This window comes from Stegodyphus dumicola, chromosome 1, assembly GCF_044657685.1.
Source record: "Stegodyphus dumicola isolate Sdum_Otavi_A_Nest chromosome 1, ASM4465768v1".
Lineage (NCBI taxonomy): Eukaryota > Metazoa > Arthropoda > Arachnida > Araneae > Eresidae > Stegodyphus > Stegodyphus dumicola.
Genome location: NC_140768.1, coordinates 212,949,854 through 212,967,315, shown reverse-complemented (window position 1 = coordinate 212,967,315; position 17,462 = coordinate 212,949,854). Strand labels below are relative to the sequence as shown.

Genomic DNA, 17,462 nt, shown 5'->3' with positions numbered 1-17,462 from the left:
TTTTATCACCAGTACTAGTAATAGTGTTTAGCGATTTTTCCCTATCGGCCACTCGAGATTTAAAGTGTTTAAAGAAATTGCGTTGCATTTTGTAACATACAATTTTAAAACTTTAGAGTGATTCTTAAAACTTAAAAATTGCGCTGCATTTTGTAATACACAATTTTTAAAGTTCTGGAGTAATTTGTAAACTTTAATTAACGATTGTTTTGATGAATTACGCAAAATAAACCGTAAAACGGAATGATTATTTGAATTTTACTAAAGAGCTGAAAGAAAGAAGTTTTCCTTTGAAGAAGATGTTTTCTTTTGAAGTATATTGAGGCAGTAGTTTCTATTTTAAGCCGGGTAACAACATGCTTAAAGAAACATCCATGAATGCATGACGTCATGACATGGATTTTAAATTATTATTATTATTATTATTATTATTACCATTATTATTATTAAGTAATATATTAACATTCATTTAACGCAAATCAAGATTGTGTTTGGTGATGATCTTGAAATTTGTCAAGGTATTCTCTTATAAATTATTAACATACGAATTATCTTCAGGATACAAAAGTCTGTTTATTTCGCTATTTGTATAACAGTAAATGGTAATTTCACATAATTGCTATGGTGAAAGAATAATCAAATTTTTTACGAAATTATCGGCTATCGTGATATAATGACGTCATGCATAAATCCATAAGGACGATACTGAACTATTCCTAGATTTCCGATTCCTTTTATTGTAGAATTGCTTGACAAATTTAATAATTTATGAACAGTTTAAAAACGCAATAATAAGTATGACCGCTATGATGAAAGGTTATTCGAATATGGCAAAAAAGACAAGAACTATATTCCTAAAGGGAGGGATGCCTTCGTGAGGATTTCCCAAGGGAAACTGGATCGTGTTCATGTTATACACGAGGAAAACTAATCAAGCAGCCATCTCGTTGGCTTAGATCGAACTCTGGTCGACCTACCAATATTCAACCCGCTTTGATGAAAGATAAGTTTTTCTTTCTTCTCATACTCAGACTAAGCGGAAGTACAGGCAGAATAGTAAATTAACATTCCTATGAGCGCTAAACATTTAGTACAGGTTTCAAAATTAAATACCTTAAATACTTTATCATAAATATACAATATGATTTTGTGTAGAGTTTCTCTGTGCTTTATGGCAAAGCGCAATAAAATTATCTGTTTAAGGGGAGGGATGTGTTCGGATTCTTAGCGAAACTGATTAATATTCAGACACTGACGGGAAATGAAATCGCAGCATTAAGAATAAATCAATTTAGAAGGATGAAATGTAGGCGCAGCATTTGTCTAAGTAGCATATTTATTTGATTAATGTTTCAAGGTAGCAGGTTAAAGTATATGAGAGAAGATCCATTCTAAGCATGAAATAATGGTACAATAATAACAGCTGTAGTTGCCACAGTGTTCAATGCAAACATGCAGACGGGCAGACATTGTGTCGTACGTTGCGTTATACATCATTTGGTGCGATGGAGTTCCATGCCTGTTGCCCTTGATTGGTCAAATCAGCATCTGTTCAGCTGTGGACGATGTTGGATTTGTCCAATCATAGCCCATATGTGTTCGATTGGAGAAAGATCGGTTCATCTTGGAGGCCAAGGCAAAATGTCGACACTCTGTAGAGTACATTGGGTGATAGCAGAGGTATGGGAACGAAAGTTACCCTACTGGAAAATGCACTCTGAACACTGATCAAGAATGGCAGCATAACCAGCGCAGTCACCAATTTGATGTACAAATTTGTCACCGTGTGTAGTATGACAACGAGAGTTCTCTAGCTATCCCAAATCATAAATCTTGATGTGCGTCCAATGAGTCTGCGCGGCAGACGGCTCCCAAATACTCCCCTGGCCTTCTTCTAACGAACACACAGCGACCACTGGCACCAGGACGGAAACTGCTATCATCTGAGAACACAATAGGTCTCCACTCACCCCTTCAGTGAACTGTAGACACAGCCGAAGTGGCAGATCGCGGTGATTTGGAGTTAGAGGTATGGCGGCTACAGCGCATCTGGCTCGAAACTGCCTCTCAAGTGATTAATTTGTTACAGTTCGCTGGTATGTTCTAAATGTCATAAGTGTTATGTGTTTCAGGTTATTCAATGTTGTTAGGTGTATTATGTCTCATATTGTTACGCCACCTCTTTTTTTTTTTTTTTTTAATTTTCTGTAACCACTGTAATCCTAAAACTTTCAAATGTCATACACATCACTCGTAATGTAGACTATGTCAACCGCCCTTGTATGGCCATGTAACTTTCTCATTAAGATCCAAATAAACTCCCGAGGTAGCCTCATGAGGCTCCAGGGAGTTGTTGCCACTAGATAGTGGAGGACGCGCGGCATATGCCTGTTTACCTATGTTAAACATCAGGCGGCCTCGTCCTCCGTCACCTGTCACCTGTCACTTGAGTGCCAACAAAAACTCGAATGTCTGCTGCAGATGGAGTGCGATGTGCCAAAGACATGTGGCGAATACTGCGGTCTTCCTTGTAAATGATGGCACATCGGCCAGCTCCGGCTTTCCTGAGACAGTACATACCCTTGACCACTGCTGCCAACATGCATGCATAATGAATACATCTCTGCCAAGTCTCTCTTCAGTAACGCGAGGCGGAAATCCACCTTTTTCTAGCCCTATTACAAGGCCTCGTTCAAATTCAGTAAGCTGCTGATACTGCCTTCTCTGTCTCCTAAAAGGCATTCTTGATTCAAATCTCGTTTAAAACATCCAATGCGGAAGATAAATAAAGCATACGAAGCTTACACTGCAAAACAAAAGTGATTTCCATATTCATAGTGGCGCTCCTGGTGCCGCACTTAAACATCTAGAGTGAAATTTGAATCTTTCAGATGTGAAAGCTCGTCTTCCAGGTTACGTTTATCTAGCACAACTCTTTTCCGTTGCTGGGATTTCACCTTCCACCAGTATATTAAGCATGAATTAAACCAAGAAAATATTTACAGTCAGTCTTTTTTCCGAAGTAAACTTAGACTGTACTACCAGTGTTCATAGGAGTTATCCATTGGGCCCACCAACAAATCAAAACCTTTCTGAATAACATAAAATTATTCTTTTTTAGAGTCTGAATGACATCAAAGTTTTTCTGAATAGCGTTTCAATATCCCTCCTCAAAGAGAAAAAGAAAAAAAAATGCTTTTAACAATAATTTAAAAAATAAAAAACAATTAAATAATTACTCGCAGACTAGTTAAACGAAAATAATCATAGGAAGAAGGAATGGAACTCTGAGTTATTCAACGTCTTGTATCAAATACTTTTTCTTTCATATGCCAGATATTTGCCCATTTTGACATGCTCTGATAAAATTATTTATCACTTCGCTATTTCATCACTAGAAGCAATTGCTTAGGAAACACCACAGAGAATAGACATGTAATTAATTCTTAAAAAGGGCAGAAAGGCATCATAGATGTTCATATCCAAGACGTCCCTGGCCATTTGAATCTGAGGCCACTGGCATGACAACCAGCTTTCATTAAAAGACCATATCGATCAGGGAAGCTCTTAAAATAAAGAAATGGAAGAAGCAACAGCTCATGTGCAGGATGAAAATGTGTGAAAGTTGCAACAGTGCGTCTGTGAGTATAATAACTTTTCAAGGTAACGTAACTTACCACCGTCGTCTCTTTTTCTTTTATGTGTCCCCGTGTGGTCTTGTGTGTGTTGCTGCTGCGAGCCGGTGCCGGAGGGATTAGGAATGCCTAGAATGCCGTTGATAGAGTAGGAAGGACGCTGAAGCTGAGGTTGGCCTTCGTGGGCAGGGGGCGCATGGGCTATGACGGAGGTGGCGTTTGAGGTGGGCTGCGGACTGTGGCCACCGTTCATGTGACCAGAAGAAGCACCCACTTGCTTCGCCTTCTCGGCTGCTTTGTTCCTGACAATCCTATAAAGAGAAATTTAATGTTACAAAAATTTTATAAATACTAAAGAGAAATTAAACTAGTATGATGTAATAAGGATAACAAATATTTCCAGAAAGTGTAATAAGCTGTTATCATTTAAACAGATGCGCAATGAATTGGGCCCTGGTCATTAATATGACATAAACAAAATGCAGTACTTAAAAATTGGTGCAGAATTATTTAATGTATGAAAGAAAATTTAAAAAATGAAATGCGTCTGGGCTTGTTTCAGAAATAAAGAAACACTTAAGCTATAGTTTATATATATATTATATTTTTATATCATATATATATATATATATATCATACATAATAATTTGTATATTTCATCATTCTGCTTGAAATTTTACAGATATTTTTAATTCCAAAAAATGGGTTTAATGCGCAAAGGAAATTATGGGAAACAAGTGCTACAAAACGTGCACAAATGTTTCGTGTTATCTATTATTTTTAATTAATTTATCTATTTCTTACTTTTAGTTGCTACTGTTAGTTACTGGCGTTATATTTAAATATGAAACATTTTCATAAACTGTTAAATGGTCTTAGTTAATTAACTTTGGTCTAGGTCTTATACCATAGTTATATTCTACATGCCGGACATAGGCACAATATGACTCAGGTATTATATATGTTTGCACATCTGTATCTATATAGGTACGAACATGTATCTACACATGTGTGATATAGATTTATGTTATAAGTTGTATATAGTTATATACAGTTGTATAGATTTATATTATAGATACAATAAATTTTAAAATTTATTGGAGATCTAAAAATTATTTAAAATTAATTAAAAATTTATTGGAGATTAAAATTTATTGGATTTCTCCGAGAAAGAGTCCAAATTCCGGGAAAAAGAGAATTTAAATATCAGTTATCCAAATTCCTTTTTTCTTGGTCAAGTAAATTAAACTTACTGTTAATTTATTCACGTTATATTAATTTTTCATTCATTTAACTTAACTTTTCGTTAAACCATAAAGTTATTCCAAACAACAAGTTGAACATTTAATAATATATATTATTTAGGCAGTTTTATTATTTTGCCATTTCTAGTTTGATTTAATTTCATTTCTCTTAAATAGAATTTATTTATTAGTCCATTGGGGCAATTTGCCAGGAAGGGCTATTAATTTCGTTTTGGCATTTTGCGTCGATTCACTATAAGCGTTGTTTCACTTTTCAAATTGTTGACACAAAAATTATCGAAATGTATTATATTTAAAGAAATTAAATAATGAAGAATCTGTATAAATGTATGTATGTTTCTCGCATTGTGATAAAGCAACGGTACCTAGAGCCGTCCAATTTTGAATAACGTAATCCTCCTGTAAATATGGGCATCTGGAAGTCCAAATTTGAAATTTGGAATTTGTTTTGTTATCGATTTCACATTTTGTACAACTTTAACGAATATTTGATTAACAAACTCAAGGATTTCAAAGCGAGCAATGATAACATTTTGCAGAAAAAGCATTTTTATCTCCAGCGCGCGAGACTGTGTATCGGAAATTCTAAAGATAGGCTCATTTTAAAAATATTTCGCGATATTGCTCTTGAACTGAATTTATATATATATATATATGTAAACGAGAATAAAAATCTTTAGTAATTTATAAAAGCCACTTTATTTTTTTATTTTTGCAATAAATAGCTTTTCACTCAGGGAAAAGCTTTACTGTAATTTTAAAAATTGAGCCTTGTTTATTTATTTATTTATTGCATTTTGTTTCACTCGTATAAGAAATAATTTTTTATTTAATTTTTGTTAAATGGAAATAAAAACAAAATAGTCTTGCCTTATAGTTTTAGGCAAATGATAATTAATATCCTCGTTTCATTTTAATTGTAGCATTAATATATTTTATCATTTAATCCAAAAATATGACGTCTTCCATAAAATTTATCAAAAATTCCTCCAAATTACAAATGCTATTTTGAAAAAATAATGAATTTTTACTCAAAATATGTAAAATAAAGTTAATGAGATGATGTTAATTTTGTTTTACATATTTTGTTTTACATATTTATACACCATAACAAATTTGTATTCTCTGTCTTGCTGAGACTAAAAATCAATAAAATTTACCTGACAAGAGAAATTATATTCAGAAAAAATCATAGGTTTTACAACAATGTCTTTTTAAAAATATTTTCATTTTTTTCTGGCAAGAGTCACAGAGGTGAATGTTCAATTCCATATCATTCTGTACAACGTTTTTGTATTCAGGTTAAAGTTGTTTCAACATTCTGTCACGTCCTTCTTGTCCAATAACCAAATGAGTTTCATGAATTACGTGAACTATCTCACCGTGCACAGTACAACGTAATAATGCACAGTACATACTTTCCAAAACCATCATATCATAGCGATTCAGCAACCAATAGTTCCGTGATTCCTTCTTAGTAGTCATTTTGGCTTTTTATTAACCTCTTTTAAGTAGTTTCGGTTATTCGAAAAGAATAGAAGATGTATTTCATGCTTTGCCGGTTTGTTATTCGGCATTTTGTAGAATGTGTAGACAATGTGTGAATGTTAATCATTTCTTACACTGCCGGTCGTTTTTTGGTATTCTATAGTATACCGTATTTCTACTTCCACTGATAACATTTATATTAACTTAGTAATCAACTTAGTAATTTATATTAACTTAGTAACGTAGTAATTTTTCTTCCTTTTTGTACTAATTTTTGTAACAATAAATTTGTTTAATATATGACACTTTCTAACTTAAATTATGTTTCTTTTACATTTAACTTACGTGATGATAGAAAGTAGAAGTCAAGGATACTTGTGGGGTAAAAGAAAAAAGTGCTTTCCCACGCACCCTTAAAACGGCTATAAAATGTGACGTCATCGAATGATCAGGAAGTGACATTCCCCTTCACTTAATGGACAAGTGGATAACAATGAGCAATGATGACATTATTCTGCACTCCACAAAACTCCCCCCCCCCCAAGTTCCCCATATTCTATATTAGTGACAATACTGGAAGTGCGCCTGAGGGGTTCAGTCTCCCGCTCACGGGGAATGCGTTTTCAATGGCTAATATTGTTCAAGGGTCAGATATATTCTTAAACTTTTTTTACATTGCAGCATTTAGTCGCATTTCCATACTACTACTTTAACGAACCTGATGCTTTCATAAACTGCAGATATTTGCAACAGCAGAACCAAAAATTTTTGAAAAAATGAATAAATGAAATATGTATTTACTAATTTTCATATTTCACATATTTGTGTATGTGGAGCATATTAGAACATAAAATTTTCATGAAATAATTAAAAATTAAGCCATTAAAATAAAATTCTGCATCCTTACTTCATTTATCAAAGCAATCTAGAGATAATTATTATTATAAAAATCCTCTTCTATATACATTTTATGCTTTCATCGACATGTATTAAAACTGATTTAAAATATGTCAGATGATATAATAATAACTACTAGAGTGATATTTAAATATAAATGGGTTCTAATGAAGCTGTTAACAATTAAACTGTAACTTAAAATTTAGGTATACTGGAAAGTTCTATTCGATAATATTATTTCAAATTTCAGTACTCATGTTCAAGTAAGACATATATCGCTGTCTCTCTTTATTATTGCATTTATGTCTTCTTCTACATTATCTCAAATCATTATTAACTGAGATGTGATCGTGTAAACAAAGCTACCGATAAATTCATTTACGGCACTGTATTTTGTACGAATGCCAACAAGAAAGAAATACTACAGAATAATGTTAAAATTAAAAAAGTTTTCTTTGGAAATGCAGTTTCCGTTAGAATATACGGAATATGATTCGAAAAATTTGAAGTAGGTGATTTCAACCTTAACTATAAGCCAAGCTCTAGACAGCCATTTTTAATTGATGATGATATTTTCAAGATCGTGTTAGAAAAAGATTCTTTTTTGGCAATATCTGAGATTGCGGAAAAGTTTAACTCAGCTCAACAAACTATTTCGGATTATATTCACAAACTAGGATTGGTTTATAAATATTCCAAATGTCTGCTTAGTGAGTTAATGGAGAAAAATTGCAGGATCGATATGCACATCTCTGCTTGCTACGAATTGCCTACGAAAATATCATTAGGAAAAGAGATACTGTGAGCCTGAACAATCTGCCATCTCTACCTCTAAATTAAGCATGAGCCTGAATAAGAGAATGGTGTATATACGACAAGCTTTTGAAACCTAACGGAAAGCTCAATGCGAAAGGATACGCTTAGCAAATGGGTGATTTAAACAAAACAGTCAAAGGATAGAGGCTGCAGGTATTCATTAGAAAGTTGCATCGTGATAATGACAAACCACAAGCTGCTTTCGTTACTCGCCAGAAAATCGTAAACCTAGGCTGAGAAATTCAGCCGCATCCACCATACTCCCCTGAAGTAGCATTCTTCGATATCCTTATTTCTGTCCTTGAAAAATTTTTTGAAGGGGAAATAATCAAAACTGATGCATTTGTCAGCCGAACGCTACTTGAGTTCTCCGCCTCTAAGGAAAAGATGTTTTTCAAAAATGTTATTTACACAACATTGGCCAATGAATTAGAAACCTTTGAGATTTTTATTTGAATGCGTGCTAGGGATGAATGAAATTTTTTTTATGACATGGATTACACGGGGGTTACAATCCTATTATAAGTAAGATGTAAGAGCGTTTTTCATGATGAATGAAGTAAAATGGGAAAAATGGCAGATCTTTCACCATTTGAAAAAGGGCTTATTGTTGGTGCTCGTTTAGCAAGGGCTTCGATTTCGAAGACAGCAAATCTCACTTGGTTCTCAAAAGCAACCATATCAAAGATTTTCAAAAGTTGGAATCAGAACTCAAAGTCCTTCTCTAGAAGACGTAACTGCGGTTCTATCACAGTTTTTCAGGAGATTGATCGGCGTATTGTAGAACAGGGACTCTACTGTGCTGTAACTGACAGAGATCGCCAGCCTAAGCTTTTCTCAGCAGATTTCAGCTCGAACCACGCTCAGAGAATTAAAGAGGATAAGGAATGCATTGTTGGGTGCCTGTGAGGAAAGCCGCTCATTTCTGCCCGACATGTAAGAATTCGTTTGCAATGGTGTCGGCAAAGAAGGCACTGGACATCTGAGAATTGGAAATGGGTAATGTGGTCGGATGAATGACGCTACACCTTATTTTGCACTGATGGAAGGAGTCGAATTTGTTGAGAACAACATGAATCCATCTTGCTCAACTCTCACTGTGGAAGGGTCTGACGGAAGTATCATGTATGGGGCACGTTTTGCTGGCATGGAAGTGTGTCTTGGTTTTTCTCGAGGGTAAACAAACAGCCATGAGAAAGAGCCATATAGTGACAGATCAAGTGCACCCTGCAATGTTGCATTTTTACCCTGATAGCGGTCAAAATTGGTTCGCTGAACATCAGTCTGACTTCCAACACCTTTTCTGGCCTCCGCGTAGTCCGGATCACGTGTGGAATGGAGTGGGAAGATGCATTCGAGAACACTCTCCTCTTCCATCTAATTTACAAGATCTGAAAAGCTGCATAGCCAATCCGTGCAAAAGGTGGTCCAATAAAATATTGAGCTTGGGTTTCTAATTCATTGGCCAGTGTGTGTACAAATTACCATCACGCTGGGAAGAGGTCATAGGTAACGATAGCAAGTATATTGTACAATAAATATTATCCAAGGCGTGAAAAATGGATTATTATTCTATCCTTCCACTTCCCGAAAGGATAGAATTTTCCGGTAGGGGTGTAGAAAGACTAGTTAAGAACTGATTTTTACCATTTTGTAAATTTCAAATTCGTTTATATCTGTTTCATAAGTTATCCTAAATACTGATAGTTAAACCTATGTTAAAAACGAAACTTTTAAAACAAAAGAAGGGCATTATAGCTCGACGGTGACTTCTGAGGAGATGTAAGGGGCATAAAGTTCCGAAGCACAGAGGACATCGAAAAGTAAGCGGCCCATAAGAACAAGCTTCGAAAATTTGAGTAGCAATGTAGTTTAAACAAAAAGTCAGATATTCAATTGTTTTTAATATTGTTATAAATTGATGCTAATTAGACTTAATATTGCAGCAGATGGTAATTAATTAATTTAATATTACAGCAAATGATACTCATTTAACTTAATATGGCCTTAACTTAAAACGTTATATTCACACATCTTGGTCCAAACTGAAGAAAGATTATTATTATTTATTTATTATTTTTATTACTTTAGGGAAGTAGAAGTTACAACATACTAATCTAAAATTTAGAAAATAGGATCACAAGTTCATACTTGCATTAAGTACACCTCAATATACCATGCTCTTCTAATATATGGGATACAGTACTAATCTCTGTGTGTGTTGTGTGAAGTTTATGATTATAAATGACTTTGAGAACTCTTGAAACATTACTCTCCGGTTTCCGTATAGCATGGTGAGTTTAATTATTAATTTAATTCCGTATAAATAGATGCCTAACATTTTTATGTAAAAGTGATATAATGTAGAAGTACCTGATTTTTCATTTTTCTAACGGAAATGAAGGCAATGAATATACTCGCAGGGAGCTCTAAGTAAGAGAAAACTGAACAAAGAGCCAAAAAAAAAAAAAAAAAAAAAGGTTAAGAAACTATGTCTTAGACTCAGCGGCATTCAGACTTTTGGAAAATTTTCTTGCTTATCTTCGACACTACAAATTTAATACAAGTTTAGAACAGCAAAATAATTGATAAGATACTTACGCTTCTGAAAATATAAGCAAGATATGCATGCTTCCAAAAAAACTTTAAGTGTTTAATATAAATCTTTATATTTTGTTGCTTAGCTGCCTTATCTATGTATAATTGTTAAGTATTTTTTAAGTTAGCATTCACAAAATATAATTTTTCAGCTGTGCCTTCTTTTTAAAGTATGAAAAGGAAAATGGCGTTGTTTACAAATAGTGACTAAATCTGATATAAATACGTCAAAGAAGAAAATTCTAGATTTGGAATATGCAGAAAAGAAGTACGTCAAACCAATTGCTAACACAAATTCCATTCTTAAGAAGTGAAAAATCTCGAGAAAAGGAAAGAAATAGACAGCATGAAAAATGAACACAAAATTTTACGGTGGATTCCTGGGAATTCTAACGTTAAATCAGATCAAAGTTCCTTTCCCTTCAGTTCCGCTACGCGTTTTCGTTATTTTTTCCTTTTCACTTGTTAAATTTTTGCTTCCTACTTTATTTTTTAGCAGTAAAATATACGCACTAAAGACTATATGTTTGCTTTAAATTTAAATATGGAGGAGAAATTACAAATTTATTTAGTTCATTTTAGTAACAAAACACTAAATGCATGCTCAGTATTTATTCATATTTTTAATTCTTTGTCCTTATATGCTGTAGTGTACTTGAGGGTAACAATCATAGAATAATTCTAGATTCCTGTATTTAGAGTAAGTCATAAACACAAAATTTTAGAATAATTTTTTTCAGTCGGATTTTCTTAAAACCCTAATATTTTTCACTGAAATCTCCGTCAAATATAGTGTTAAACATATTAATCGATTAATCATATGTAGACACTACTCAAAAAAAGCGGGGACAGTTTTATATCTTACGATCTACTCGGCCTATTGAAGAAATTCAACTTGCGTTGTCCATCTGTCGAAAGCACGACTCAGGATATCAGTATTAAATTTATATTAAACTTATACTAAATTACATTGTACTAACATAAGCATTTTGACACAAAAGGGACCTTTTTCTAAAAGAACAATGCCCTTTTTTTCCATATTTCAAATCTAGATCTCAAATTATGCTTATATTGCAAAGTTTTTAAAGCTCGCAGCAGTTTTTTTTAATTAGCAGCCAGTATTCCATTCTTGGCTCTTACGCCAATTCGATTCCACAGCAAAATCACAAAATATTTTAAAACAGCATATCTTTAGAATTTCCGATAGACAGTCTCGAGAACTAGAGACAAAAATGTTTTATTTCATGCAGAGTTACAACCGCAAACCTTTCAGTTCGTCAATCAAAAATTCATTAAAGTTTCACAAAATATGAAATATAAAATTCGAAATCGAAAATTCCGGCTTCCAGGTGCGCATGTTCTGGTGGAGAACTACGTTATTCAAAATTTGATAGCTCTCGGTACCGCCGTTTTTTCACAGTGCAAGAAGCATACAAACATTCATGCATATTCTTCATTATTTAATTTCTTTAAACATAATACAGGGCGATAATATTTGGTGATAACAATTTTAAAATGATTCGCCGTTTATAGTGATACGGCACAAAATGCCGTTTCTAGACTAACAGCCTTTTTGAGCTAACGTTCATTCGGGTTAATAATTAATCTTAAGAAATAATGTACGTCTTTAAATTTATACAGCATTTAGTTCGAATGATCAGTATTCGAACTGTTTCTTAGAAATTTAACTGACCTTAGATTAGTTACATTAGTTGTACTAATTAGTTGAATGTAGCTAATGATTTTGCAAAATAGTATTGTTTAGGGATGGCAAGTTATAACTTAATGTTAATTGAGAATTTAAAGTATCATGAGCTGTTAGAATTTTATGCTAAGAAATCGTGTGGTTTAGGAAAGGAATTGAGAACATTTGACTGAATGGTTAAGTTATCAAGCCACCTGGCTTTTGAAATGAATATTATAATATTATGAAGAAGAATGATTAATGTAATTTGAAAAATACAGAAAAATTATTAACGTAATTTTGGAAGCGATAAAACAACTAATTAAAGGAACATATAATTTAAGATGCATATATAGAAAGAAAAATTTATTAGTCCTAAAAGGGACGCTAGTCCCGAATGGAATATTCGTCTCGAAACGGCATTTTGCGTTGAATCACTATAAATTGTTTAGTTTCAAATTATTGCCACCAAATATTATCGCCCAGTACTATATTTAAAGAAATTAAATAATGAAGAATCTGCATGTTTCTCGCATTATGGAAGAAACGACGGTACTTACAGGCATCAGATTTTGAATAAGGCAGTACTCCACCCGACAGTGAGCACCTAGAAGCCCGAATTGTGAATTTTGAATTTGTTTTTATTATTTTGTGGGGTTTCTCACTCTTTTTGTCTAAGATGAACGTCGAGGAACCTAGTGAACTGTGTAGCGACTTATCGCTGAGTTCAAATAACTAAATATGTATGGTTAAGAAGGGTTAAACTACTCTTTATTTTAATCAAATAAGAATAACAACTGGCCCCTTTCTCGGGCTTTGACTCAGAATAAGAAATAAGAAACTAAACTATAACTAACTAAAGTAGTCTTAACCGAAGCTAAACACAAGTATTATCTCACGTAGTTGGCCCTTAATTTAAACTAGCCGGCGTATATCAAAAGGCACGTATTAATATGACCCAGCGTAACATCTTCAAGGGTGACTTAGCCCGAAGGCAAACACGCGTTACTAAGGATTCCTAGCACTCTTTAGCGAAGTAAGCTGAACCTTCCTTAAATACTTCTTCAGACTCAGTTGCATTCAACGCCGTTCTAAAAACTCATTCTGGTAGGGAGTTGTAAGTGGAAACAAGAATTGATAAGAAAGGAACTTCAAAATTAAAATTAAAATATAATTTACAATCTATTTCATGCTTTGTAAATCTTTAATGAATGTCTGATTAGCAAACACGCGAAACAAGCAGTGGCAAAACTATGTGGGGGAAAAACATTTTTATCACGAGCTCGTGAGACTGTCCATTGGAAATTCTACAGATATGCTGTTTTTAAATATTTGTGATTTCTGTTGAATCGAATTTTATGTGGCGTAATCGGCAAGAAGGTGTTATTTAATAAATTTAATAAGTAAACATAAAGTAATTTAATAAGTAAACATAACAAAACTTTAATAGTAAAAAGACAAAAAGTTTTGTTAAGTAAGGAAACTGAACACTGATATGATGAACTGAGAATAGGCGGAAAAAAACAGAAAAATATATGCCAACACTTAACGCTGCATCAGGAATTCAAACGTGTACTGCTATGCTATGTTTAAATTTTTTGTAATTGTGCTGTTGAATGTATATGGCGTGAGTGCAAAGAAAATTATACTTAATAATAAACCTAAAAAGACAAGAAAACAAAATGTGTTAGTAGGAGTGAGTGTAACAGCATACTGGTAGATTGTGAGCTCAGCGAGAGCGTAAAAATCCTTAACAAACCTTTTTGGGAGACCGTTAAAATCTGAAACCTTTCAGATTTTTTTTTTTTTTTTTTTACTTTTTTCACATTTTCTTCTGTATTAATCTAAAGGATTTACAGAAGATATTTTTAAAAAATTATGTCTTCCGCTGAAAAAATATTTTATATTATTCAGTATACGAAAATTAATTTATTAACTACAATTTTGCCTGCTTTCAGAATGCACTTTCGCAAGAATTAGTCTACAGGAACATCGATGCTCTGAAACGCAAGAATACGATGAGAAAGTCGTGGTCATCCATGAGTAAGTATAAGATGAGATAGTGTGCAAACTGGATGTGTAGCGTTTCGCATAAGGATCTTATCTTCAGCATATGTAACATAAACAGAGCATATGTAACAAAATTTTCAGTTTAAAACAGGACCAGGCCTAGAAGATGTACCAATCACTCAAGGACATTCTATAACATTAAAAAGTTTTATTATTTCATTTTAATTATGCCAATGAAAGGAATCATTTAACGATCTCCTTCTTACGATATTGATATGCTGTGTCTTACTGCGATTATTTAGCAATTTACCTTAATATATAGAAGCATACAAACGTGTAACTAATGCAAAGGAACGATGAGATTCATCATAAAATCGTGTTTTCTAAATCTGGCAGGGTAGTGCCTGGCAACTTGCGCTACCCTTCAGGTATCATCTCTGTCATTCTCTTTAGGTGGTGAAGCAGGAAAGCTGGCTCACTCAGAAAACAAATCGCATTCTTGGCCAGAAACATAATCAAAAGTAGATTTACCGCAAGTCATTTATTCCCTAAAGCACTTAATGGTATCCTTACTTGATGCTGACCCCACTCTCACTATTACCATAATAGGATTCTGTCATCATAGAATGACGTCACTCACATGACCATTAATAAAGCGGTATAGAATCATAAACGAGAGTATTTTTCATAGATATTTCTCTTACTTGAGGTGCCATACTGGCTGTTAGATGTGGGGTTTCGCCCTAGGTCGGAAGCTTTAATTGCGAGTGTAATAGTTGCAACCTACTGCGATGCTTTTTGTGCTTCGTCGTAAGCAGCATTTATGATTATTGCTTTGTTGTTCGGGAAACTACGAAAGCTGCTCTAAGAACTTGAGGAAAGTCGTTAATTCCAAAGTTATTTATTTACTTTTCTTATTGTAGAAGAAACCTGATTTCACTGTTTCAGTGCTCTGAAAGCTTGCGATGTTTTGATAGCGCTTAACTTGCATTTTGGCCATATTTTACTGTAAAATTTATTAGCCTTTTGAATTAAATATGAAACTTCAATATGTACAGATATTAGAGAATGTTTTAACAGAAAAAAGTGAAGCTCGGCTATACCCTCGCCGCGATTCGAACAACGGATCTTTCAATCGCTCGATAGATGGGCTACCTCTATACACCATGAGATCATGCATGAGGAAAGGATATAATTCCTGATATTCTCCGCCTTTAAGAAGCAACCGGGAAGAGGCAGGAGACCTAATTGTCCAAATCCTTCAGGAGGGGAAGAATTATGTTGCACTACATTATAATTCGGGCATTCCATTATAGTTCGAATTACAGATCTTTGAAATGTTAGCTGGGTGTACCACTTACACCATTTGAGTACACAAGAACAGTAATTCGTTATAAGTGTTTTCGAAAAAGATTTGTTACTGGATTCGGTATATTTCGTCTCGTGTTATTTTTCATGGCTTATTCAAAATTCATACATTTTCTCATAATTCGCCTTTCTTTCCATACCAGTTGCAATAAATTTGTCTCCTCATGTTTTAATTTGATGTCATTAAGAAAATGTTTGATTAGTGTAAAATTCTAAAACAGGAAATATTACGAAATCACATAATCAGAACGAAAGGATTTTATGCAAATATCGTAATGGTACGTCAGATGATATTTTCTTCTAAAAATATCCATCTGAAACCTCCTTCACTCTTATATGTGTATCTTAACATTTAAAATAATACATTAAATTATAACTTTTTCCTTAACTTTTGTTTAACATAAAAACAAGTTGCTTATTTTTGCATCGAATTGTAATATTTAGATAATTTAATTGTCGTTTTTGCAAACTAACTTCAATATAGTTTTATTAACAAACCATTCTTTATTTGCAATACATTTTCAAGTGCACAAAGTGGTATTATATGTCAGGCTATTTCATAGTCAGACTACTATGGTATATATCTTGATTATCTCGAATCTGATTTTTAACTTTTACCTGAGTACATGAAAAGTTTTGTGTAAGGATACATGCTTTACAATTTTACGTGCTTTACAATACTCATATTACACGAAGCTCTTAATTCAGTGAAAGACGAAATTCCATTTTCTTTTCAGATAATTTTTGTCATTGTATTCATGTATTTCAGCGAATTTCAGAGAAAGAATCTGAAGCATTATGACCACACTTAATGATAATCGAAGATGTTATTATACTTTCAAGTACCCGAGTAAAGTATACTCGGTTATAAGTTTTAAAATATTAAGTTTGCGTTTCAGTGACAATATTTTATACAGAATAAACCTTGGGATATTAATTCCAAAATTCGATTATATATGCAACATTCAGTTTAATATTCGTATGCTATTCTTATAATATTAAAACCCTTTGGCTCCGAAACAAATACTTCAGTATGTCTGTCGTAGAAACAGTTACATCAAAAGGACGGCTCAAGCGAAGATGCTCAATATCTAACTTTTATTGAAGAATTTGTAAATTGAAGTATAGCAAGCGACAAAAGCTATTTGCCTAAGGGATGCCGTTGAAGTAGATCTTTTTAAGGGAAACTTGCTTGTATTCACAATGCATATGGAGAAACCATGAAAACTCCCATCACACAGACAACGTATCTGAATTGGATCCGGATCAAACCACCAGTGTTCAGCAGTCTTACTCCTTCATCATTGGGGGATGATTTAAGACAGATGCTGCATAAGCTGTAAAATAGTAGAATGTATATATTCTTTATTTAACTGCAGCATTACTCGTTGTTTAATGTATTTCTTCTGTGAGGGACAAAATTTAAACACAAAAGCAATCACACAAATACGAATGCAGAAGAAGAGTAACATTCACGGCATCTGAAAATTGTTATGTATTTTAGGTTTTCTACTATTATGTATATATATATCAGTATATGTCCAAAAATATTCGAATTTTATGATTATTAAAGGAAATAAGTTAAGGCTGGATACTTTGGTGCCAAAATTTTATATAAGAAAAGCAGTAAATTCATTTAAAAAAGGAAAAGAAAAAAAAAAAAGGGAAGGCAAGATGTATCGAAAAATATATTCCCAGAAT

General features: G+C 33.3%; 1 protein-coding gene across 4 annotated transcripts in view; it reads right to left on the bottom strand.

Moving 5' to 3' along the window:
• LOC118196992 (uncharacterized) overlaps window positions 1–17,462 on the bottom strand; it is a 443,070-nt gene that overhangs the window by 100,512 nt on the left and 325,096 nt on the right. For all 4 annotated transcript variants that reach the window (XM_085825207.1, XM_085825216.1, XM_085825217.1 and 1 more), the window contains one exon: window positions 3,678–3,946. In XM_085825207.1, coding sequence (XP_085681333.1) covers window positions 3,678–3,946 — 269 coding nt within the window. The remainder of the gene's footprint in view (window positions 1–3,677; window positions 3,947–17,462) is intronic.